Genomic DNA, 25796 nt, shown 5'->3' on the forward strand with positions numbered 1-25796 from the left:
TAAGTTAAACTCTATTCTTCCCCTTTCCCAACTCCCCCCCCCCAATATTTGAATGTATTTAATATAAATTAGTGTTTCACAGTTGTGAATATATTGACCAGTAGAGAAATAGATTGTGATCTAGTAAATGACTTGAGAGGCAAATAAAGGAATTTGTTGATGATGATGATAACTGTCAATCAGTAAACATTTATTAAGTACCTATTATATCCCAGGCACTGTGCTAAGCTCTGGGGATAAGAAAAGAGACAAAAGACAGGTCTTGTCCTGGGGGGCTTATTATCTAATGGGAGAGATAACTCGCAAACATAGACAAAGCTGGCTATATGTATACATACATAATATATGTATATGTATTGTATATATGTGTGTATTGTATATATATATGTACATATATACACATACATATATATGAAACAAATAGGAAATAATTATAAGGAGAGCAGTGAAATTATGAGGGGTTAGGCTTCCTGTTGAAGGTGGGATTTTATTTGGGATTTAAAGGAAGCCAGAGAATTTAGTAGTTGAAGTGTAGGAGGGAGAGCATTCTAGGCATGCAGGACAGCCAGAAAAAATATCTGGAACTGGGAGATTGGAGCAGGAAAGGTAGATTTGAACATCATCATGAAGGGAGCTGATGTGATCACCAAGTGAAGTAGTGTAGAGGGAGAAGGGAAGAAGGCCCAGGACAGAAGCCTGAGGGGCACCTACAGTTAGAAGATGTGATCTGGAGGAGTATCCAGCAAAGGAAACAGAGGGGAGATCAGATAAATAGAAGGAAAACCAGGAGAGAATGGGGCCCCAAAACGTAGAGAGAAGAGAATAACAAGGGGGGAGAGAGTTCTATCAAAGGGTACAGAGTGGTCAAGAAGGATGAGGATTGAGATTTGGCAACTAAGAGATCATTAATAACTTTGGAGAGAGCAGTTTCTGTGGAATGATGAAGTTGAGAGCCAGATTTTAAGGGGTTAAGAAGAGAATGAGAGGAGAGAAAATGGAGTTACCTAATGTAGACAGACTTTTTGAAGAGTTTAGCTACAAAGGGCAGAAGAGATATCAGATAATAGTTAGCAGGGATGGAAGGATCAAATGAGGGATTTTTGAGGATAGGGGAGATGTGGGCACGTTTGTAGGCAGTAGGAAATGAGCCAGTAGTCAGGGAGAGACTGAAAAAGAAGCAAAAAGAATGGGGATGACAGAGGTGATCTGTTGGAGGAGATGGGATGGAATGAGATCACTTAAACAGAGAAATTAACCTTGGTAAGGAGTAAGGCCACTTCATCATGTGAAACAGGGATGAAGGAGGAAAACATGGCAGAAAGCATCTCAGTGTTAGGGGATGGGAAAGAGGAGAAAAGAGGGAGTTCATGGCTAATAGTTTCAAATTTTTTTTCTGTAAAATGTGAGGCAAGATTCTCAGCTGTAAGGTAGGTACAGTTATTATTCCTGTTTAACGAAACAAAACAACAAAGCGAGGCTGAGATTTAAGTGCCTTGTCCAAAGTCAACTCGCTTCTAAGTAGTTGAGGTGAGGTTTGATCACTGATCTTCCTGTCTCCTAGTTTAGCTCTCTACCCATTCTGCCTCTCTGTGGGAAAGTGAAGGCCGCCGGTCACCATCATGTAACTTTCAACCTCCAAGTCATCTTGTTGGGTACCGCTGCCTAAACCCCTAAGGGCCTCGCTTCATCACCAAGTAAAGACTGCTGTCTCTATTGAGGAAAAGTAGAGCAGCCAGAGAGTCTTGAGAAGAGGATGTCATAATGAAGAATTTCCTCTTCCTTTCTTTCCTCATAAAAATTCCCACCTCCAATCCTACCTCCTGCTAATATGGATTATTTAGAGAGCGTTTTGAGGCTGTGTCTGCATGGGATTAGCAAACTTTTTTTAAAAAGTATTTTTTGCTATTGTCTTGTGTTTTTACATCACCATTTTTTTTTCTGGGTGTCTCCCTCCCTCTGCAGTTGTGCCTGGCTCCCCTCCAAGAGGAAGGGGCTGTATTGCATTATCTATCTCTTCACCAGATCTACCTCTGCTTTTCTTTTTTTTCACTTACTCAGCTTGATTTCCTTTTGGTAAAGATCTTTCATTTATATTCTCCTAGTCATTGTGTCTATTGTTCGGGTTCTGCTTACTTCATTGAATTATTGAATTCAACGAAATGTTCTTTTTTGCCTTTTCATGGACCAGAGCAGTGGTTCTCAGATCCCGTTATTGACTTAAGTCATGCGGTTCTTAGAGGAGTGACTTCATCTATCACTTCGTCACTTGACCGGTCAGCCTACTTCTCCCTTCTCCATCCAGTCCCTCAAAAAGTATTCACTGAGTGACAAATCTGTGTGATCATCAGTGCTCTATGGACTGAAGGATATGCAGAAGGAGTGTTAATACATGAACTTTGTGAAATGGACAATTTCAGAGGAAACTGGGATGCCCATTTTGAACTGATACAGAATGAAGTGAGAATAACTAGGGACACAATTCACACAGTGAGAATATTATAGAGGACAAAATAACTTAGAAAGATTTTAGAACTTTGATCAATGAAGTGTCAAATTAGGAGCCAAAAAGAATGAAGATGAAACAAGCTGTTCACCTCCTGACTGAGAGATGATGGGCTTAAAATGAAGGAAAACAGATTTTTTGAGGCATGGCTAACATGGAGACTGGTTTTGCTGGACTGTGTAGATGTCTATTCAGAGATTTTTTTAATTATAAGATGTTGATAGGGAAGAGACAGATTAATTTTTTAAATACTTGTTAACTTGTAAAAGAAAAATGATTTTGTCCTGAAGTAGCTTACAGTCTAATTCAATAGAAGGAACACACATGAAACAACTACAAAGTAATTTTTTGCTGAACCTGGTGATATTTAAGTGAAAATGGTGTTCAGAGAAGAGAGAAATGAATTTGGGTGGAGTGAACAAACAAAACCTCTTGGAGAAGGTAAAGCTTAAGTTGGGCCTTGATGGATGGGTAGGATTTAGGATAGAGTAGATGAAAATGGGCATTGTAAGCAAGAGGAATACCATGAATCACAGAATCTCAGTTGGAAGAGAGCTCAGGGGCCATCTATTCCAACCTGTATCTGAATGAGAATCCCTACTGCAATCTCTCACACAAGGAGTTATCCAGCCTGCACTTGAAAAACTCCAGTGAGAAGAGAACCACTACATCCCAAGACAGTCCATTCCACTCAGGGCTGGCTTTATTATCAGGAAGTTACTTTTTCCTTTTGTTGAGCCCAATTTTACATGTCTGCAACTGAATTTAATCCATTATTTCTAGTTCTGACATTTTGGTTTTTAACAAAGTCTAATCGCTCTTCCATAGGAGAGCCCTGTACTTATCATATCCTCTTCATTTTTCTTTTCTCTGGCTAAACATCCCCAGTTCTTCACTTTTATGGCATGATCTCAAGGCCCTTTGCCATCCCAGTTACACTTCTCTGTAATCTCTGCAGATAGTTAATGGCTTTTCTAAACCGTAACTCTAAATCCAGTACCCCAGTTGTGGTGTGATCAGGGAAGATCAGAAAGACTATCAACTCTTATGTTCTAGTTTGTACTTTTCTTACTGCAGTCCGAGTTTGCATTAGCCCTTCTTTTGGACATCATACCATGCTGTTGATTCATATTGAGTTTGCAGCCTACTAAAACCTTCAGATATTTCTCACATATGTTGTCACCTAACCATGCCGCTCTTATCTTATACCTGTATATTTTTTTAACCAAAATTTTTTTTATTTTAATTTTTTTAAATTTATTTAACATATATAGTTTTCAGCATTGATTTTCACAAGAGTTTGAATTACAAATTTTCTCCCCATTTCTACCCTCCCACCCACTCCAAGATGGCGTATATTCTGGTTGCCCTGTTCCCCAGTCAGCGCTCCCCTCTGTCACCCCACTCCCCTCCCATCCCCTTTTCCCTTCCTTTCTTGTAGGGCAAGATAAATTTTTACGCCCCATTGCCTGTGTATCTTATTTTCTTGTTGCATGCAAAAACATTTTTGTTTGTTTTTGAACATCTGTTTTTAAAACTTTGAGTTCCAAATTCTCTCCCCTCTTCCCTTCCCACCCACCCTCCCTAAGAAGTCAAGCAATTCAACATAGGCAACATGTGTATCATTATGTATAACCCTTCCACAATACTCATGTTGTGAAAGACTAACTATATTTTGCTCCTTCCCAACCCATCCCCCTTTATTGAATTTTCTCCCTTGACCCTGTCCCCTTTCGAAAGTGTTTGTTTTTGACTGCCTCCGGTCCCATCTGCCCTCCCCTCCATCATCCCCCCCATTTTTTTTATCTTCTTCCCTCTTCTTTCCTGTGGGGTAAGATTCCCAATTGGGTATGTATGCTATTCCCTCCTTAGGCCAAATCTGATGAGAGCAATGTTCACTCATTCCCCCCTCATCTGCCCTCTCCTCTCCTCCCACAGAACTGCTTCCTCTTGCCACCTTTATGGGAGATAATCCATCCCATTCTATCTCTCCTTATCTCCCTCTCTCAGTATGTTCCTTTCTCATCCCTTAATTTGATTTTATTTCTTTTAGATATCTTCCCTTCATCTTCAACTCACCCTGTGTACGCTCTCTCTCCCTCTCCCTCTCTCCCTCTCCCTCTCTCTCTCTCTCTCTCTCTCTCTCTCTATATATATATATATATATACACACATATATATATATATACATACACACATAGATACATACATACATACACATTCACCCATATATATACATAAACATATATGTATGCATATTCCCTTCAGCTACCCTAATACTGAGGTCTCATGAATCATACACATCATCTTTCCATGTAGGAATGTCAACAAAACAGTTCACCTTTAGTAAGTCCCTTGCAATTTCTTTTTCTTGTTCTTTTTCTTGATTACCTTTTCATGCTTCTCTTGATTCTTGTGTTTGAAAGTCAGATTTTCTGTTCAGTTCTGGTCTTTTCACTGAGAAAGCTTGAAAGTCCTCTATTTTATTGAAAGTCCATATTTTGCCTTGGAGCATGATACTCAGTTTTGCTGGGTAGGTGATTCTAGGTTTTAATCCTAGCTCCATTGACCTCCGGAATATCGTATTCCAAGCCCTTCGATCTCTTAACATAGAGGCTGCCAGATCTTGGGTTATTCTGATTGGGTTTCCACAATACTCAAATTGTTTCTTTCTGGCTGCTTGCAGCATTTTCTCCTTGATCTGGAAGCTCTGGAATTTGGCGACAATATTCCTGGGAGATTTCTTTTTGGGATCTATTTGAGGAGGCGATCAATGGATTCTTTCAATTTCTATTTTGCCCTGTGTCTCTAGAATATCAGGGCAGTTCTCCTTGATAATTTCTTGAAAGATGGTATCTAGGCTCTTTTTTTGATCATGGCTTTCAGGTAGTCCAATAATTTTTAAATTATCTCTCCTGGATCTATTTTCCAGGTCAGTGGTTTTTCCAATGAGATATTTCACATTGTCTTCCATTTTTTCATTCCTTTGGTTCTGTTTTATAATATCTTGATTTCTCATAAAATCACTAGCTTCCACTTGCTCCAATCTAATTTTTAAAGTAGTATTTTCTTCAGTGGTCTTTTGGACCTCCTTTTCCATTTGGCTAATTCTGCCTTTCAAGGCATTCTTCTCCTCATTGGCTTTTTGGAGCTCTTTTGCCATTTGAGTTAGTCTGTTTTTTAAGGTGTTGTTTTCTTCAGTGTATTTTTCAGTATTTTTTGGGGTCTCCTTTAGCAAGTCATTGACTTGTTTTTCATGGTTTTCTTGCATCCTTCTCATTTCTCTTCCCAATTTTTCCTCTACTTCTCTAACTTGCTTTTCCAACTCCTTTTTGAGCTCTTCCATGGCCTGGGACCAGTTCATGTTTTTCTTGGAGGCTTTTGGTGTAGGCTCTTGCACTTTATTGACTTCTTTAGGCTGTATATTTTGGTCTTCTTTGTCACCAAAGAAAGAATCCAAAGTCTGAGACTGAATCTTGGTGCGTTTTCGCTGCCTGGCCATATTCCCAGCCAACTAACTTGACCTTTGAGTTTTTCAGTGGGGTATGACTGCTTGTAGACTAGAGAGTTCTATGTTCCACGTTTGGGGGGGAGGTGCCGGCTCTGCCATACCAGTACTGCTCCTTCCCCAACCCCCAACCCGGACTGGGCTTAGGTCTTCAGCAGGCTGTACACTCCTGCTCTGATCCGCCACTTAATTCCTCCCACCAGGTGGGCCTGGAGCCGAAAGTAACAACAGCTGTAGCTGCCCCACCTCTACTGCCCCCGGGGCTGGAAGCCGAACCCCGAACTCCTTCTACTCCCGCAGCTTTTCCCACTAACCTTCTCAGCAGTCTTTGGTGTTTGTGGTTTGAAGAGTCTGGTAACTGCCGCAGCTCACTGATTCAGGGCGCTAGGGCCCCCTACGCCTGGCTTCTGGTCTAGATGGTCCACGCCGTTCAGGCTGGGTTCTGCTCCACTCCGTTCCCAGCTCCCAGCTCTGTGTGGGACAGACCTCACCCAGAGACCATCCAGGCTGTCCTGGGCTGGAGCCCTGCTTCCCTCTGATGTTTTGTGGGTTCTGCTGTTCTAGAATTGGTTCAGAGACATTTTTTATTGGTTTTTGGAGGGACTCGCTACAGAGCTCATACTAGTCCCTGCTTACCAGTCGCCATCTATATACTTGTATATTTTTAAATGCAAGAACAGGACTTTATGTTTTGTACAATTCATTTTTTTAAAAGTCCAAGTGCAGGACTATATAGCAGAGGCAAGTTAGTAAGAACAGACATGGTATTTAATAGACAGTGAGAAAAACTGCTTGAATGGATTAGAGGGTGAATTAGAGAGTTGAATTGTCCTTAGACTGGAGCTGTAATTTCAGTGATACATGGAACTCAGGGTGAAGAAACTATCTTTATCAATGCAGATTGGCCCCTTCTCTATCTTCAATTTATAGTCTCAAAGAATTGTCTGAAGAAATTGGAGATATGTCAGAGATAGGACTTGGATGCTGATCAATTCCCAAACTAACTTTCTTTTTAATACACCACTACTCTCCCAAAGGCAACTGCTTCTTGCTGCATGTTGTCAGGTTTGCCAAGCTAAGTGGTTTCAACCTGGTGGCTGTTTTCAGAGAAAATATTAAACTGGTTTGCTCTTTCTGTATGGTCTCTAAAATGAATATATGATTGGATTCTTCCTTGGACATGTTAGCTATCTTTTAAGATATTGCTGCTTTCAGTTTTGATGAAGTAACTGTTTACTAATCAAGTGGCCCCAAGAAATGAATGTGAAATACAGGAGGTTAGGTGAGGAAAATAAAGAAGTCATCAGCCTTGTTTTTCTGATATGAATCCAGAGTATTGGTTGATAATCCTGAGAGGGCTCTATCCTTAAGTTTCCAAACAACATGCCTCACATCTCTAAGTCTGTTTTTTCCTTATTCTGGAATGGGATTAGTAGGATTCCTGCTGTTTACAAAGGTGTTACAAGAATGAATAGGATTGCCTGGGAACCATTTTGAGACTGTCCCAAGGAAGGCCTCATAGACATTTGAGGCATAGCTTTGTTGGGAACATTATTACATTTGTTAATTGCCTATATCTCTTTGAGATTTGCATATGAGTCAGAGCTCTCTCTCTCTCTCTCTCTCTCTCTCCCTCTCCCTCTCTCCCTCTCCCCCTCTCCCTCTCCCTCTGTGTGTGTGTGTGTGTGTGTGTGTGTGTATTTATGCTTTGCAAACATTTTCATCTCCTTGTAGTGTGAGCTCCCCTGGGCTGAGTGATGGGTTTTTCTTCTGTATTTTGTTGGTAAAGACATAAAATATAGTGTGATTCTCCCCCTCCCCGCTCCTATACATTCTCTTTGACAAGACTGTATAATTCAGCTGATAGGCAGGACCCGCCAACCTTGAGCACCAATGCCATCCATAGTGCCTGAGATATCATGTTTCCAGTTGGCTGCTTGTGCATATCTGTATTTCTCCTCCACCAGGGTTTATTGTTAGAAACCATGACTTGTCACCCAGTGCAGTGGGGAGGTGCCAGCCCCTACCAGAGTAGTGTGCAGATACCCTTATTGCAACGCGTGAACAGTTGAGCTTCCCCATTGCGTCAATGCCCTTTATAAATAGTCCTCCCTGGTGCCTGCTGGTCTTAAGCTCTATTGTTTGCATGGATATTAGGAAGCCTTGTGTATGACTCTGCCTGCATTAGAATCAGGCAGCTTGCTCTTTCACTTCTCAGGGGTTCTTGGTAGGCACCTTATAAATGTTTCTGGAGGGAGAAAGTCAGAAGGGACACACAGCTGTATCCAAGCTCAACCTAATGATGTAATAGGAGGGTAAACTTGGAGATTCACCCAGGAACAGGTGACAACAGCATGTTATTAAGGATAAACACGTTTGCTTTTGTGTGGTTACAGCCAAGTCTAAAGAAGAAGCAGGATCTGCCTTCTCTCCATCCCTACTCTTCTCCGGTGCCCATCACACTTTGGTTGATTGATTCTCCTTCTTTCTTTTCTACCACCCTGTTTTGCCTTCCTTTGTCATTTTTCTAATTTCCTCCTATCTTTTCCTCTAGTTTACTCTCCGTTCTCTCTTTTCCTCAGATGAGGTTGCCTATACAACGGATGCTTGCTCTTATTTTTTTCTACTTTACACAGTACTCACCCAGTCATCCTCATCCCATATTTTTAATCAGTTTGGAACAGTCTGAAGAATGAGAATGGCTGGGGTCTCTCGTGAAATGGCTACCGTATCCAGTAACTCACCAGTCAGAGGAATAAACCTCATAGCTGAGGCTTCTCTGGGTGAGAAATCTCCTGGGGAGGAGGTGAAGTCACCCAGAGACCAAGTTGAGCTGGGAATGAAGTGATCATGGCTAGAACTAGGAACTCACCACTCAAGACAGCATCCTGAGTGTAAATAGGCAAGGCTGCTGGTGAGGAGGTGGAATAGTCATTATTAGGTAATTTTCCATTTCTGTAAGTGCGTAAATTGCATTAGACCACCCATTAAGGATGGCTATCCTAACTTTTAAAAAAATTCAACGAACCTCTTTCAGTAGCCACAAAAAATGTGTTGTGAACCCCTGGGATAATTTGATATACTACTCAAAATATTCTTTACAATTATTTACAGCTTAAAATACCATTAAAATTGTTTTAACACTAACCCCTTGAACTATTGTTGCAAACTCCCTAAGGAGTTCACCAACCATTAAATGGGAATCATGCATTAAGGGATTCTGTACATAGGATTCATATTTCTATAAAGGCTCTTTCACTCTTGAAATGTGCTGGATGTGTAGTCATATGAGATCTAGGTTTCCATCCTGCCTTTGGCCCTATGTGACCTTGGACAAATGACTTAGCCTCACTAGGTCTTACTTACCTTATCTGCGAAACTGGGATAATGACACCTACAATATTTACCTCATAGGGTTGCTGTAAGGATCACTGAGATGATATAGGCAAAGTCCTATATAAATTTCACATATTATTACTGCCCTTATTACTTAGAAGAAGAAAAAAGATATGGTCTCAAGGAAAAAAGCATAGGTTCACTAAAAATAAATTGTATTAAAATTTTCATCCCTTTTATTGATAAAATTAATAAACTAATGGGCCAGGAGGATGCTATAGACATAATATATCTGGCTTTAATCAAGGCATTTAACAAAATTTTTCATGATGTCCTCAAGGACAGGAGAGAGAAATGTGTTATGAATGATAGCAGTTAGGCAGATTTGGTGTCTGGTTGAGTAATGGTTCATTGTCAATTTGGGGAAGTCTCTAGTGACATACTACAGTGCTCTGTCCTTGGTCTTGTCCTACTCATCATTTATACTAACTATTTGAATAATGGCAAGATTATTAAGTTTTCATAAGATAAAGCTAAGAAGAGAGCGAATTCACTGGATGACCAAATAAGAATAGAACATTTTCTCAGGAAGGCAGATTGAAACTAACATGATTATATGTAGTCAAAATTAGTGGAAAGTCCTCCTTAGGTTCAGAAAATTTCTTGCTTAAGTACAGAGTGGAAGACACCTGGACTAGCAAGTATTTATGGCAGAAATCTGGAGGTTTTAGCTGGCCACAAGATCAGTATGTACCAACAACATGATACAGCTGTTGGGGCTAAGGGGTAGGGAGGTAAAGTAGTCTTACGCTGTTATAGAAGTAAAGTGTTCAGACCACGTATGGGTCAGACTTCATCTAAGTTATTTGTCCAGTTTTGGATTTCACCTCTTGAATAATCCTGAGAACGTAGGGTAACCAGTATTGGATGCCTTGAAAAGTAAAGTACAGTGTTTCCCTGGTAGCACTCAAACAGATGTTCAGTGACTCTCTGAGTGGGCTGTAGTAAAAGGAAAGTTTGGACTACAAGTAAAGAGGAAAGTTTGGACCACAAGACCTCTTAAGTTGCTTTCCAGTTCTTAAGAGTTTATGATTTGATGGTCACAGACTGAAATTCTATGCAACCAACATTGATGCAATACATTCCATAGTTAATTTGATCTTATTCTTTCTATCCATGAATACTTACAGGTCATTCCAAGCTTTTCTTTTGTTTCCCTGTTTACCCTGTAATTAAATAAATTGTACCATATTATTCTCCCACATAATCCAGGATGACCTGAGATTCTCCTTCAGGGTGTTAGAATAAAAGAATGTTAGGGTCTATGAGTTCCAGAGCTTCAGAGATTTGCAGATTTTAGTGATTGGAAGGATGTTATTGGCCAACCCACACCTGAAAAAAGAAATCCTTCTACAACATAGATGATAAAAGGTCATAAGACTTTGCTTGAAGACCTCCACTGAAGAGAATCCCATTTAAAAATTTTTTTTAATTTATTTTATTTTTAATTTATGAAATAAAACAAGCATTTCCCCATAATGTAGTGAATAAAAAGGTGATTGCATATGAAACTGCAGATCTATTATGTTATCTATTATTCCTTTACAATAATAAAGTTATCATGTAAATTTCTTTTTTTCTTCCCTCTCTCCCCACTCTAGAGATGACTACTATCATATATATATATGTGTGTGTGTGTGTGTGTATATATATGTAAAATCATCCTTACATATTTTTTTCATCAGTTCTTTCTCTGGATGCAGAGAGCATCTTCCTTCATGTATCCTTTGTAGTTAATTTAGGTATTTATAATAGTCAAAATGACTTCTTTGCTCAAAGTTGTGCTTAAAACAATATTGCTGTTACTGCATATAAGGTTCATTTGGTTCTGCTCTTTTCACTCTTCATTATTTCATGCAAGTCTGTCCATGTTTTTCTATGATCCACAAGCTCCTCATTTCTTATAGTACAGTAGAATTCTGTTACTTTCATGTACCACAACTCGTTCAGCCATTCCCTAGTTGATGGGCATCCCTGCAATTTTTGGTGCTTTGCCACCACAAAGAGAGCTGCTATAAATATTTTAGAACACCTAAGTTCTTTTCCTTTTTGTCTAATAATCTTTGGAAATACAGCTGTGTGTGGCATAATGGTGGGTAGAGTGCTAAATTTAGATTCAGGAAATTCTGGGTTCAAATCCTACTTCGGACACTTATTATCAGTGTGACCCTGAACAGGTGACTTAATGTCTCTCAGCTTCAGTTTTCTCATCTGTAAAATGGGCATAATAATGCCACCTATACCCAGAAATGTTGTGAGGATCAAATGAGATCATATACATTGAATGTTTCACAAACCATAAAGCACCATATAAGTGTGAGAATAGTTATTGTAATATAGCTCTAATTGTTGGGAAAATCTCCCATTGCATTTAGCCTAAATTTGCCTCTTTGTGAGTTTCTTGGCTGCCGTATCATATTGGTAAAATGTTTTGACCCTTGTAGTCCACTAAAAAAAAACCCAGTTTCCCCCACCACACACACACACACACACACACACACAGGCACGCACGCACGCACGCACGCGCATATCAGTTTGGGCCTGCATAAGGAAGGATTCTCTACCAGTGCTGACCTACCAGTGATATCAAAGACTTCCTATCCTAACCAGGAGGGAGCTAACTTCACAAATGCAAAGTGTGAACAATACCCCTTTAATACTGAAGCAATGTTTTTTTTAAGCTGAGTGCTATGGTCCACCAGCACACCTAGTTCCCATTGGGAGAACTAAGAAATCCTTGTATTTTACTACCTAGATAACTTTCTAGCACACATCTTTGGGATGAAAAGGACGGTTTTATTGTTCTTTATTTTGAAAAATGAAATATAAGGATTGTTGAGTTTCTTGGGGTTTTCTTATCCAAATCCCAAGAAAGTCATTAAGATTTGGACCTTGTGGGTGATCTCAGTTATAGGATCCAGTTGAACAGAAGAACATATTAGCATTTGTGAATTAATTTGAATTGATTCCATGAAAAAGCATCTCTTCACAGGAGAAAACTTTTCCCCCTCTTTTGTTTCCTCTAATGTCTCAAAATGCCCTTATTCTGGGCTGATAAGCACCATTAAGGGATGTAGAGATAGACATTAACATCTGTTTTTTTGTGTGTTTTTTCCCCTTTCTCCTAACCTTGAATAAGATGACACAATGGAAGACAGTAAAAGAGAGGACTGGGAAGTAAGCAAAGGACATTGCAGAATGGTAAGGGAAGAACTAGGCAATGCTTGGAGTTTTCAAATACATGCTAATAATGAGATGCTGAAAACATGTTTACCACTTTCTGAGATACCACTTCCTGGCCATAAAAAAGTCCTGCTTTCCTCTAATAGTGCATGGATGCAGTGCAGTAGTTGTCTGCCTCTCATAGTATACTAGATTTGGGGAATAATGAGGGAAGGCTCAGCTAAGATTCTGTTATACCTTTGGGGACCTAAAATAGACATGTTCCTCCACTTCAAGAAAAATCCAGGTCGTTATAGGAAAAGCTAGATTTCAGAAACATTAAGTAATGAGTGAATATTTCCTCTAAAATTTTTTTGACTTAAAATAATTCACCCAAAGTTTCCTTTAAGTACCATATTTCCTTGTTTTATCTTAGTTTGTTTACAGGAGCAACTTGAAACAAAGACCTGGACAAAGAATCTTAAATAGAAGCAGCAGGAGACACTGCCAAGTTGACTAATGAGAAATAGAAGGATAAAGCATCTTGAAATTATAATAGGAAACAGGAAATGTGATTAATTTCACAAAGTTCATTTTTCACACCTCTCCCCAATAATGCATCTAACTGTCCTGAACAGAGTTAAAAAGCCTTAGCATCTCATTTGTGGTCTTGGCTACAGGATGGTACAATGACCAGTTCTGAGAAGAAATGCCTGAGATTTTGCTTTGTGTCACAACATGGTGACCTTGAGATAATAAGGAGATTGTCTGTGCTGTGATCTCTCTGTGGACATTAAAAAACAACTCCTCCTATTTCCCATGTTTTAAATCAAGAGAATGATGTGGTATACATGTACGTGGGAAAGAGGAATGAAGCAAATGGAAAATCACTGAAAATGGTTCCTCTTTCTAACATTTTTTTTGTATTAGCATGTCCTTGGGCAGTTTGAACTTTTCTTTCTATTTCATTGTTTAAAGTCATTGTGAAATGGTGCATCTGTTTGTTTTGGTTTTGGCTTCTACTCAAGGGAGGGGGGAGAGACACACTGGCAACTCTTAATGCAAGCAGATGAAAGAACTTGAAATCCCCCACTCCCTCCTAAGTGGACTGAAGAACAGTCCTCTGACCTTGGGGGAAGGGGAATATTTCTATTGTGTGGTAAATCATTATCCTATCATTTTAATTCTACCCAGTAGGAGACAAACAAATGCACTGTGTATGTGTGAGTATGTGTATATGTATGTATGTTTGTGTACGCATGCATTATTCTAGGCCATTTCCAAGGTATTTAGCTTCTGCTGATGGAGGCCTGGGATGAAATAATATTTAAGCTATGACGATATGATAAGGAGGTTCACTTTGTTGGAAGATGTGTTAGTGGTAGATCAAGGAAGTTCTCGTTTACAAAGTCAGGTTGCTAAAGCACTTTATCAGGGAATGGCTGGGGAGGGGGAGGGGGGATCGGAATACACTGGCTCTCATGGTTACTTCTAGGAGACTGGGGTAGATACTTGCCACCATGACAAACCATGAAACAAGTAAACTGGGTACATTTGAAACACTGTGGCTTTCACTGACTTTAGTATAACTTTTCCTAAATTGTGCACTGGGACATTCTGAGAGTCTATGAGATGTAAATGAGAAAACTTCAATGTCAAATTTTTTTCTGCTTTAAAATATTAAATATGAAGTTATAACTATCAATCAGTGTAGCATAGAGGAAGGAAACAACCTTGGACCAGAAAGCTAGGTACCCTGGTTCAAGTCCCAATTCATCCACTAATCAGTTGTATGACCTCAGTCAATCAATATCATTTATTAAGCGCTTACTATGCGCCAAGCCCTGGGCACAGCAAAGGAGGTACAAAAAAAGGCAAAAGACCAACCAGAGCTCAGAGTCTAATGAGGAAAACAGTGTGCACACAACTCAGTGCAAACAGACACACACACACACACACACACACACATATCTATATCTATATCTATATATACATATATATATGGGTGACATGTACAGACATACATGTCTGAATATGTGCTGTGTATGCACGCCCATTGTATAATATGCATGTGTGCTTGACATGTCTTATAAATGGTGTATGTGCATATATACACACACAGGATAAATCTGGGAGTAATCAACAGAGGCAAAGCACTAGAATTAAGGGGGATCAGAACCTTGGGCCAAGTAACTTAATATCTGTGAGTGTTAGTCTCCCTGCTCCCCACTTCTGTAAAATGAGTTGGTTGATTCAGATGATCTCTTAACCTCCTTACAGCTCTTAACATTTTCTGATTGACACAAAAATGCTTATTGTCATAAATGTCATATTGTCACTTTCTTAATGAAAATAGTCTCAGTTTCATCCATTTTGCCTCAATATTTTCCCAAGTTCCATTTTATTTCAAGAGTATTTGATGTTTCCAGAACCCATCAGACCAGCACTTACAGTATCAATAAATTTTATCAGGATATTTTGAGGCTGGAGTAACCAAATTAATTTGGGAAGTGTTGGCCTAGTAAATGACAAAATAGTGGGAACATGGTAGTGAAGCACCAGGGGCTTTGCTTAAACTAGCTAAGAATGGCAGAGATTAATATAACTGAAGCTAAGTAGTTATATGCTAGCTAAGAAGGGCAGAGTGTCCTCCTTTGCACTTGGAAGGTATCCCCTCCCTTTCCTTTATTCTGTTTGTATTGCTTGATTTAATAAGTAAATGAACTGATTTCTATTTTATTACTTAAATAATTTAGTGGATCCCAGGACCTCATCAATGTGTACTCTCCTCCTATCTTCGCATATTATACTTCATCCTGGAGGTAATGGAGAACCACTGGAGTTTATTGAGTAGGAGTGGCATGGTTAGATTTGTACTTTAGGAAAATCACTTTGGCAGCTGAGTGGAGGATGGACTGGAGTGGGGAGAGGCTTGAGGCAAGGATACCAAGCAGAAAGCTTTTACAATAGTCCAGGTTGGGGGTAACGAAGGCCTACCCACAAGTCACTTCTTAAATGATACCTCTCGTTATTATCCCTATTCCCTGTCCCAGCATCCTCCCCATCAAAAAATTATCTTACGCTTTTTATATACATATGTATATGTATATATATGATATTACATATACACAATATATGATATAAATGTATATATAATTTTTATATAAAACCTGTTTCTCCTGATGGAATATGATTTCCTTAACAACAGTTATTTATTTTTATCATAAAATATAGAATTAAAGCTTAAGGAACACTTTGAGGCCACATAGTCCAACCTGAGGATAAGAAAATTTCCAGATAAGGAAATTGAGGCCCAGAGAATTTAAGTGACATGCCAAGGTGACCCAAGTATCATGTAGGAGGAACTTTGATGCCCAATATGCTAGTCTCTCCACCATACCACGTGCTTGACACATAATAGGTGCCTAATAAATTTTTGTATATTGATTGATCTTTAATACTGGGAAGCTATTTTCCTGAGAGCTTTTTGTTACGGTTGTGATTGTCAGTGTTTTATATTCCACACTGAAGGGCTGTGACGTAACACATTATACTTACTCCGCTGCCAGGAGGCAATAAGCAACAACACCTTGAAGTAAGGCCTAGTCTGGATGAGATCTTTGAGGATTTACTACCACTTATAGGAAAACCTAAAAGCATGGACACGTTCATAAAACAAATACTGTATTGATCCAACGATAGACATATTGTCCCCATACCTCCAGCTTGGATAAAGCCTGAGGATGACCTATAGTTATGGTGAATGGCTAAGGTATAGCTTAAACATTGTTATTCTCCCCAGCAACCTCCATCAAAGGAGCTTTTCTCACTCCAGGTTCCTACACTGGCTAAAGAAGCCTGTGTTGGATGCTGCTGCTGCTGCTACAGCTACTGGTCATATCTTGAATTCCACCCCTTGAAGTTTTCTTAACAATTGCCTATATTCCTGCGGCAGACCCTCTCAGAAGTCTGCCCTTCTCTCAAAAATTTGAGGATAGAAAGGGCCCCTTTCTCAAACAGCTTACACTGTTTTCTGCATCTACCTTCCTACTTGTCCACAGATCCCTCTGGGGCTGCTATTCTTTCCTACAAAGAACTCTCTAAATCAATCAGTAATCAACCAACCAACATTTATTAAGTGTCTACTATGTCCCAGGCACTGTGCTAGACTCTGAGGATACAAAAAGAGATAAAAGTTCCTGCCCTCAAAGAGCTTAAAATCAAATGGAGGAGACAACATACAAACAAATATGGACAAAACAAGCTATATACGGAATAATTAGGAAATACATAAGGGGGTTTAGAGTCAAATCCTTGATGTCCTTCCTCTTCATAGAGTCATATCATCCAACTCTCACCTGTGGCTCCAAGTACCTGTAGCATGCCCAGTGGCCACACCCTGGTAAATTGTCTCAGTAGATGGGCTAAACCAGGTCGAGGGTAGCTGACAGTCATTAAAACTGTTGGTGTGTTAGGGGATGCCTATCCCAAGCATAAGAAGGCTTCTTCCGGTGGAATGTGTGGATGAGAAAAATTTGTTCCAGTGGCCATGAAGGCTGCTGAAGTCAGTCATGTGGACTTTTGTCTTGCTTCGATGACTCTGGAAGAGACAGTGAGGTTGATGACTGTGTAACTCTGCCTCACTTAAATCCAGAAGTCAAGCTATCACCCATCACATCTTGATGACATTGGTCCTCTTCGAAAATGAAGGATGAATGGCAATATCATCCTACAGAGCTCTGCTTTCCAGTTGAGTGAGGGACTGACTGCCCTAGGAGGAGAATGAGAGGAGAGAGGGAATGAAAGAGTATCATTTAAATTTTACCCCTCAAGTGCAAAACATCCAATTTACCATGTTTGTCATTCCCAATTCCCCCTTGCCTGGGGGTTTTACTTTTTAGATTTCTAAAAGAATCACCCTTTTGTTATGTTATACCAAATCCATTCATTTATTCCCTCAACATTTAGTAAGCATCTCTTATATTTAGAACACTGTATTAAATATAGAGGGATAATATAGCCTTTAGATGAGGTGTGGCTCCTGCCCTCATGGAATATATACATTATTAGTAGAATAAGGTAAGCACAAATAACAAATATATAATAAGGGCCTTAGAGCAGTGCCAAACAAAGAGCTAGCTAAGCTCCAAAGGAACAGGTTAGTATTGATAGGACATGGGAGACGACGTTATCTGAGAGGTGGCATTTGAGTTGAGCTTTAAAGGATAAGCAGGAAATTAGGAGGCAGAGAGAGCGGGGGAAGATATTCATGATACAGAGAATAGTGTCAGCAAAGACAAGCAAAAAAGGGAAGCAAAGAAAGTATTTAGGGGCATGGAGTGGTTTGATTTGGCAAGTACAGAGGAGTGATGAAGAATGATATAAGGCCAGAAAGATACCACCAGACTATAGGGCCTTCAATACCAGGCACAAGACTCAGGCTCTATTTGTTAGGCAGTGAAAAGGCTAGTTTGTGGTGGTAGTTGTCGTGGTGTGTTTTTTGTTGTTTTGTGTGTTTGTGTGTGTGTGTGTGTGTGTGTGTGTTTTGCTTGGATTTTGGGTTGGTAGTCTCTCTATCTCCTTATCTTGCCCAGGCTAGGAATACAGCAGCCACTTATGGGCCCGATCCTACTGTTAATCAGTATGAAAGTTTTGACTTGTTCTATTTGTCCCTCCTTAGGCATCCTTGCTACTGGGTGCTCACCATAATGGTATCTGACTTAGTGGGGACACCCAGTCAACTTTAACTCTTCAGCATCTCAAAACTGGAGCTCAAGTGGTCTGCCAGCCTAAGCTTGCTTGGTAGCAGGGATTACCGATGTGCCCTGTAATTACAGGTAGCCTCACACAACTGGCTCCATTGAAGATTTTTGAGCAGAAGAATAACAAATACATTAGAAGAATAAGCCTAATAATGAAATTAAGGATGGATAGGGGAGAAAGAAAGTGGAGGCAGGAAGACTTTTTATGAGGCTATAATAACAGTTGAATTAGGTGGTAACAAGGGCTTATTATGAAGGCATTCATAGTGGGAATAGAAAGGAGGGGACATTTATGGAAATAGAAGCAAAGGATCTTGGTGAATGCTTGGATATGAGTCATGAGGAAGAGTCAGAAATATCACTAGGGTTTCAAACATGGGAAACTATGAATGGTGGTGCTACTAATAGAAATAGTAAAGTTAGAATAATGGCAAATATTGATGCAGTACATTAAGGTTTGCAACATGCTTTATATAGATTATTTTATTGGTCATACAAATTTATAGGCAAAAAGTTTAGAGGGGGAAATAATCAATTGAGTTTAGGGTCATAGAACTGGAAAGGACCTCAGAAGTCATTTAGTCCAGTGTTCAGTTTAAGGTGACAGTGGAACATCCAGATAACAGATGCCTTACAATTAGTTGAAAATCCAGTTATACAGAAACCCAGGCTAGAAATTAAGATATAAAAGGTGATAGTTTCAACCTAGAGAATGAATAAGATTGATAAGGGAGAAAGGGAAAAGAGTAGAAGTCCAAGGACATATCATTCATCTTAAGAGATTGGGAATGAGGCTAAGGAGCTGTTAGCAAAGTAGATAGAGGACCTAAAGAGTGTGGTGAAGACTGAAATCAAAGGAGAAGAGAGAATCTAGTAGGAGGAAATGGTCAATATTGTCAAATGCTATTCAGAATTCAATAAAAAAATGGAGACTTTAAAAACATTGTTGTATTTGGTAATTAGAATTGTTGGGAGGGTCACATATATATATACATATATTTGAAATATATATTTTTATATAATTTTTGTTATATATTATATAATTTTATATAATAGAATGCAAAGTACTATTCAAATAGGTCACGTAAGCATATATCATTCAGCACTTCTAATCAGGAGAATAGACTATTTTACTAAGTTAAGATTATATTAAATGATGAACCAAATCACCAGCTTATAAATCTGATTGTGATTATGAACTGCTTCTTCTATTGGGGGAGAGGGGGGATGTCTAATAGAACAAGTTGCCATTAGAAACTTTAGACTGTGAGCTCCTCAAAAACAAGGACTGTCTTTTGCTTTTCTTTGTTTTTCTAGCACTGAGCACAGTGCCTGGTACCTAGTAGGCACTTAATAAATGCTTGTTGAGAAACTATAAAAATTATATAAATTATTCATGTAATATGTCAGTATTCCTCCATTGAAATTTTATTGCAATGTCTTATCATGGCACGGAGGTCTCCAGAAGGCCAAGACAGTGGAATGCAAGTTCTGGCAGGTTCCACAAATCTGGAAAGGCTTTGGGTGCAAGCCTAGCAATGGACTTAGTGTAGGGTGTAAGTATAGAGAGACTCAGCACCAGAAGGCAAGCTACAAGATGATTAATTTTTCAGTCGCGGCAACTCATAAAGAGCATCCACCAGGGCATGCAAGGGGTTGTGATCTGCATCAAGGGAGGGAATACCCATGCCAGCAAGACCATCCATCTTTTGAGCTATTGAGGAAGTCAGCCTTAGTATTACCAGTCATAATAAAAAAGCGCTCCTGTAGGCTATGAAGGAGCCAATCAAATGATCCGCAAGTTTTTGTGCTAAGCAAGATAATGAACTAAGTACCAATCCCTTCTTTCATCAGGCCAGTGTTGAAACTTGGAAAAAAATGTTTCTCATTTATCACACACACACTCTAAGACGGCTTGATAAATAGACTGTTCCACAGGGCTGGGATTGCGCTAGAACACAAAACGGCAGTGTTTTTCAGCAAACACTGAATACCATTGGGCAAATAACACCGGCAATCAGAAACTTCATGCCAGAGTGCCTTCTTAAGGCACTGAAGTGGGGGGTCAAGGTGGGGGGGAGCTGAAGAATTTCTTGCTGACTTGGAGAAAAGTGGCCATTTCTAGGAATTGTCTGGAGATTTGGGTCAGTGCTAAATTGTGTTCAGGGTCCATTGGAGGTCATCAATAGCAGGGAAGTCTGGGCTACAGCCCTAAGCTTTGAAGACAGCACAATACAGGGAAGTCTTGCTTTCCCATAAAACCTCTTTGAATGACACTGTAATCAATAGAATTGTGGACTAGGTAGATAGTTTCACTGAAGCCATGTGGAATGTTGTTAGATCCAACAAAAATTTTACAAAATGATAAATAACAAAGATAATTGATATTAACGTTTGCAAAGAACTTTACCTAAGGTGATAGATATTTCACATATGGATTGTGGATAAGGCACTGGAGTCAAGAAGATGGGGGATCAAATCCAATCTCAGACTAAATATTGACCTGGGGCTAAGCACTTTACCTCTCCATGTCTCAATTTCCTAATCTGTAAAATGGGAGGGAATAGATGCAGTAGCCTCTAAGTTCCCTTCAAGCTCTAAATTTGTAATCCTCTGATTATATCAATTAAGCCTCCATATTGACTGTGCAGCTGCCTATCCTTCCTGGAATGCTGTGGACTAGGTATAAACCAGAGACAGTCTGTGAATACTTTTGACCATCCCCTTCCAGGCTGGGGTTTGAATTAAGTGACTTTTACTAGCTTTTTACATGTCTAGAATGAACTCCTTTCTATATTTCTGCCTACCAAAATCCTTCAAGACTCTGATAAGGTTTCACTTCCTCCTTTCAAGGAAGGAAATCTCTCCTAATTTTCTCAGATGTCAGTGATTTCTCCCTCTCTTCCTCTCCTTCCCTCTCTTCTCTCCCTCTTCTTCACCTGTCCCACCTCTCTTAATTTTGCATTGCTAGCACTTTGATGTAGTGAAAGATGGCTAGAGTCATATACTCAGCTCTGAAACTTACTACCTCAGTGACCTTGGCAAGTCACTTTACCATTTTCAGGACTCAGTTTCTTAATTTTTGAAAGGAAGGTGTTGGGTCAAACCATTCCTGTGCTCATTTTCCCTTAGCACAGTCTGCTTTGCATCAGACTTATTTGTCTGCTGTTTTTAGAATGCTTTTAGATAGTAAGATCCTTACAGGCAGGCATCCTACAATTTTCATCCTTACTTCTCATCCTTGCACTCATTAGATGCTTACTATGTGTTGAATTGAGTTAAACGGGAGAGGTAGGCTGGTGGTGTGGAAAGAATACTAGCCTCTGCGTAAGGTCAGTGTTGAATTTTGCCTCACTGTTTCTTAGCTGTGTGACCTTGGAGAAGTCACTTCATGTATGTGGTTCTCAATTTTTCCAACTGTGAAATGTAGGGCTTAAACTAGCTCATCTCCAAAGCCCACTGCAGCTTTATAGCCTATAAACCAATGAATTAATGGATTAGAAATGAATTTCATTGCATGGCAGTGCCTTTCAAAGCAGGTTGCTGGTTTTAATGGGTTTTCTTTTTCCTCTCTGTGTTTACAGTCTGGCACAGTGAAGCTGTCAAAACCAGTGGCTCTGTGGACCCAGCAGGATGTCTGCAAATGGCTGAAGAAACATTGTCCAAATCAGTATCAGATCTACAGTGAGTCATTCAAACAGCATGACATAACTGGTAAAGTATGCAGTATCCAAAATATTTTATGCTTTTTTGTCCACCAGATGACTTCTCTCCCTACCTTTTCTTAAAGTAGCGCCTTCTCCCTGAGCCCCTCTGTGATGATCTTACTTTAGCAGGATTCTAAATGTTATTTGTAGGTGAGCTGAGACCAAACCAAAAGCAACTTTGCTCTGATTTTATCCAACCATTAGCATTTGTCAGTTTCCAAGGCAAGGGATTTGAGAAATCCAGGCACAAACGAGTATGCCAAGGCTGAGGAAAGTGAAGAAAGACTTTGGATGCACAATTTGGGGGAGTTGGGAGCTTCTCAAGCTTGTTATTGGTGTGCTTGCTACTTGAAGACAATGCCTTGAATGTTCTTTAGCCTTAAATAAAACTTAATACTAACCTAGCACTATGTATGTTAGTGAGAATAAAATGAAAGTCCGCAAGATCCTTTAGAGGCATGCATCATGGTCCTATGTAGCCATCCACTTGAGAATTACTATATAAAGGTAAAAAAATTATTGAAAAAATCCCCCATTTTATCTTACTGTTCTTTTCTACTTAATAACTACCAATAAATCCTAAATAAGGTCTTTGCTAGCTCATCCCCACCCTCATTGTTAGCACTTTCCCTCTGTAGTTACTTTCCATATACTTTGTATTTACTTTATATTACATGGCTTTCCTCCAGTACAAGGGAACCTTCTTTAAGGCAGGTTTTGTCTGGTTTTGGTGTTTTTATCCCTGGTGAAACAACCAAAGGACAAAGTAGACAGAGTTCTGGATCCAAATTAAGAAAGTCCCAAGTTCCAATGTGACCTCGGACACTTACTAGCTTTGTGACCCTGGGCGAGCCTGCCTGTTTCCTTATCCATAACATGGGGATAATATTAGCGCCCCCCTCCCAGGGTTGTTGTGAGGATACAATAATATTTGTGAAGCACTTTGCAAACCTTTAAGTGCTACGTAAAGGCCATTATTGCTGTTAATAGTATTATTAGTGCTTAGCACTCTTCTTTGCACATAAAGAGATCTTTAAGAAATGTTTATTGAATTGAGCGCTTTGAAGCAGATTCATCGTTAACATGACACATTTCTTACCAGTGTGCCAAGCAGTTATTGGAACCCCCAGGCTAATGGATATTATGTTATTATGTAATCATTATGTTAAAAACATTTTGTAAGGGTGATCCTTAATAAAAGTAAACCACCCTACTTAGTGGACCTATAACTAGAATGGGGAAAAAGCCATCAGTAGCAACTGAAGAGCAGAGAGGGGACAAGTATATGGTGTCACATCTCAACCCCAGACTTGAGAGCCAGGGTTTTACTGGAAGACACAGGGTCAGAACTCAAATGGAAAACCCAACATAGAAGGAGAACACACCCCGGGAGCATCAAGGCAACTTAAACTTTGTTCTGTGTCATGCCTTCTCTGGAAAAGTTACAGCTCTGAGTAGACCACGTCTGGCGTATTCTACTCAGTCCCAGGTGCCACAAAACAGGAACTGGTGAGCTGGACAGGGTTCAGAGGAGGACAACCATAATGGTAAAGGAGCTTTGTTCTTCTCAGATGAATCAGTTGAAGGAACTGGGAATATTTGGCCTGGAGAAGAGAAGACTTAGTGAGGTATAGGGTGGAATGGTAGGGATTTTTTTTTCTCCAAGTATTTGGAAGATTGTCATGTGAAAGGAATTAAGCTGGTTTTATTTGGCCCCAGAGGGAAGAATCAAAAGTAATTTGCAAAAAGCAAATTTAGGTTTGATATCAGGAAAACTTCCTCACAGTTAAAGCTCTTTGAAAATGGAATGAGCAGCCTCAGGAGGTGGCAAGTTCCCCTTTGTTGGATGTCTTCTGGCAGAGGTTGGAGGACCACTTGGGTATATTATACTGGGGATTCTTTTCAGATATGGCAGAGATTCAATGGCTTCTGAAGTGAATTCTGACTCTGAAATTTTGTGTGACTATGAAAAAAAGTGATCCTTACATCATTTTAGGGAAATAGAAGAAAGAGGCAACTTTACCTCAAAGGGCAGGGCTAATTATTAAAATCTTGCTGGGGGATTTGATCTGGTTAGAAGAGCCAGTATAAAGAAGATGAGTCAATGGAAAAAAGCACTCCAGGAAAATCTCCATGAACGGGTGAGGGAGAAGTTATGCCTATAACCCTAGGGGAAAAATCCTAGAAATCTACATAGGAAAGGGCCTTTGCTATCTATCCATGGAGTGAGGGGACAAGGATATGAATTTTCCAGTTCTATAGCCAGAGAACTGAGGGTGAAGGAAACAAATATGTTTTCTTTTCAGGCTTAAAACGTTTTGACAACTGATCCCTTCTTTAATGTATTCCCCTATCTTCACATGGCTAATCTAGAAAACTAACAAGTAGAGTTCCCATGGGAAGGGAATATTAATGACAGTGCTGATTGGTGTAGATCTATAAGTAATGCCAGGGACTTTCTCTTCCTCTCCTGAGTTAGGGATGATAATTCTAGACTGGAAGGTTACAACCATTTCTTTTGAAGAAGAATTGCATATAGTAAAGACAAAGCATAGAAATTAAAAGAAGTATAGCATCTTATTTCAGGAAGGGACCTTAGAGAGTAGCATGGTATAAAAAAAATAGAAATGGTTTTAGAGTCAGAAGACCTGAGTTTTCAGGACACCACTCTCTCCTGGTTCTTCTTTTACCTATATGACCTCTCCTCAGTCTCTTTTGCTGGATCCTTACCCACTAACCGTGGGTGTTCCACAGGGCTCTCTCCTGGATTCTTCTTTTCTCCCTCTATATTACTTCTCAGTAGCTCCCACAGATTTAATTAGCATGCCTATGTTGATGATTCTCAGATTTAACTATCCTGTCTTAACCTCTCCACTGACCTCTAGTCTCATACCCCCAACTGCCCATCAGACATCTCAAACTAGATGTCCAGTAGATACCCTAAACTCAACATGTCCAAAACCAAATTCATTATTTTCCCCTTAAAACCTCCTCCCTTCCAAACTTCCCAATTTTTGTCTACGGTAGGTACCACCATCCTCCCAGTCCCCCAGGCTTGCAACCTAGATGTCCTCCTCAACTCCTTACTATCTCTCACTACCCCATATCCAATCGGTTGCCAAGGCCTGAGGATTTCACTTTGGCAACATCTTTTAAATATGCCTCTTTCTCTCCTCTGATACTGCAATCACTTTAGTTCAGGCCTTCATCCCCTCATCCCTAAGCTACTACAATAGCCTACTGGCTGGTCTTCCTGCCAAAAGTCTCTCCCCGCTACAATTGATTCTCCATTCATCCACCAAAGTTATTTTCATAAAGTTCTGGTCCAACAATGTCACCTTCATATTTAGTAAATCCAGTGGCTCCCTGTCACTTCCAGAATCAAATGCAAAAAATCCTGTTTGATGTCATTCAAAGCCCTTCAATATCTAGCAGCTTCTAACCACCTTGCCAATCTGTTTTCCACTTATGTGAGACACTCACATCTCTATGCTCCAAGTATTTTCACTGGTTGTCTCCTATGCCTGGAATATTCTTCCTCCTCATCTCCTCATCCTGGCTTCTGTGTCTTCCTTCAAGTCTTTACTAAAAACTCAGCTTCCCCAGTAAGCTTTTCTCAATCCCTTCTAATTCCAGTGCCTTCCCTCTCTTGTTTCTTTTCTATTTTCCTGTATGTAGCTTGTTTGTATTTTTGTTTGCTTATAGAATAACCCATTAGAACCCATGCGCTCTTCAGTAGCAGGGACTATATTTTTCCT

At 39.7% G+C, this 25796-nt stretch overlaps 1 protein-coding gene across 1 annotated transcript in view; it reads left to right on the forward strand.

Moving 5' to 3' along the window:
* The window catches only part of SAMD12 (sterile alpha motif domain containing 12), a 530415-nt gene that overhangs the window by 214473 nt on the left and 290146 nt on the right, over positions 1–25796 (forward strand). The window contains exon 3 of the mRNA XM_036757739.1: positions 21916–22045. Coding sequence (XP_036613634.1) covers positions 21916–22045 — 130 coding nt within the window. The remainder of the gene's footprint in view (positions 1–21915; positions 22046–25796) is intronic.

The sequence above is a fragment of the Trichosurus vulpecula genome, chromosome 1 (genome assembly GCF_011100635.1).
Source record: "Trichosurus vulpecula isolate mTriVul1 chromosome 1, mTriVul1.pri, whole genome shotgun sequence".
Classification (NCBI taxonomy): domain Eukaryota; kingdom Metazoa; phylum Chordata; class Mammalia; order Diprotodontia; family Phalangeridae; genus Trichosurus; species Trichosurus vulpecula.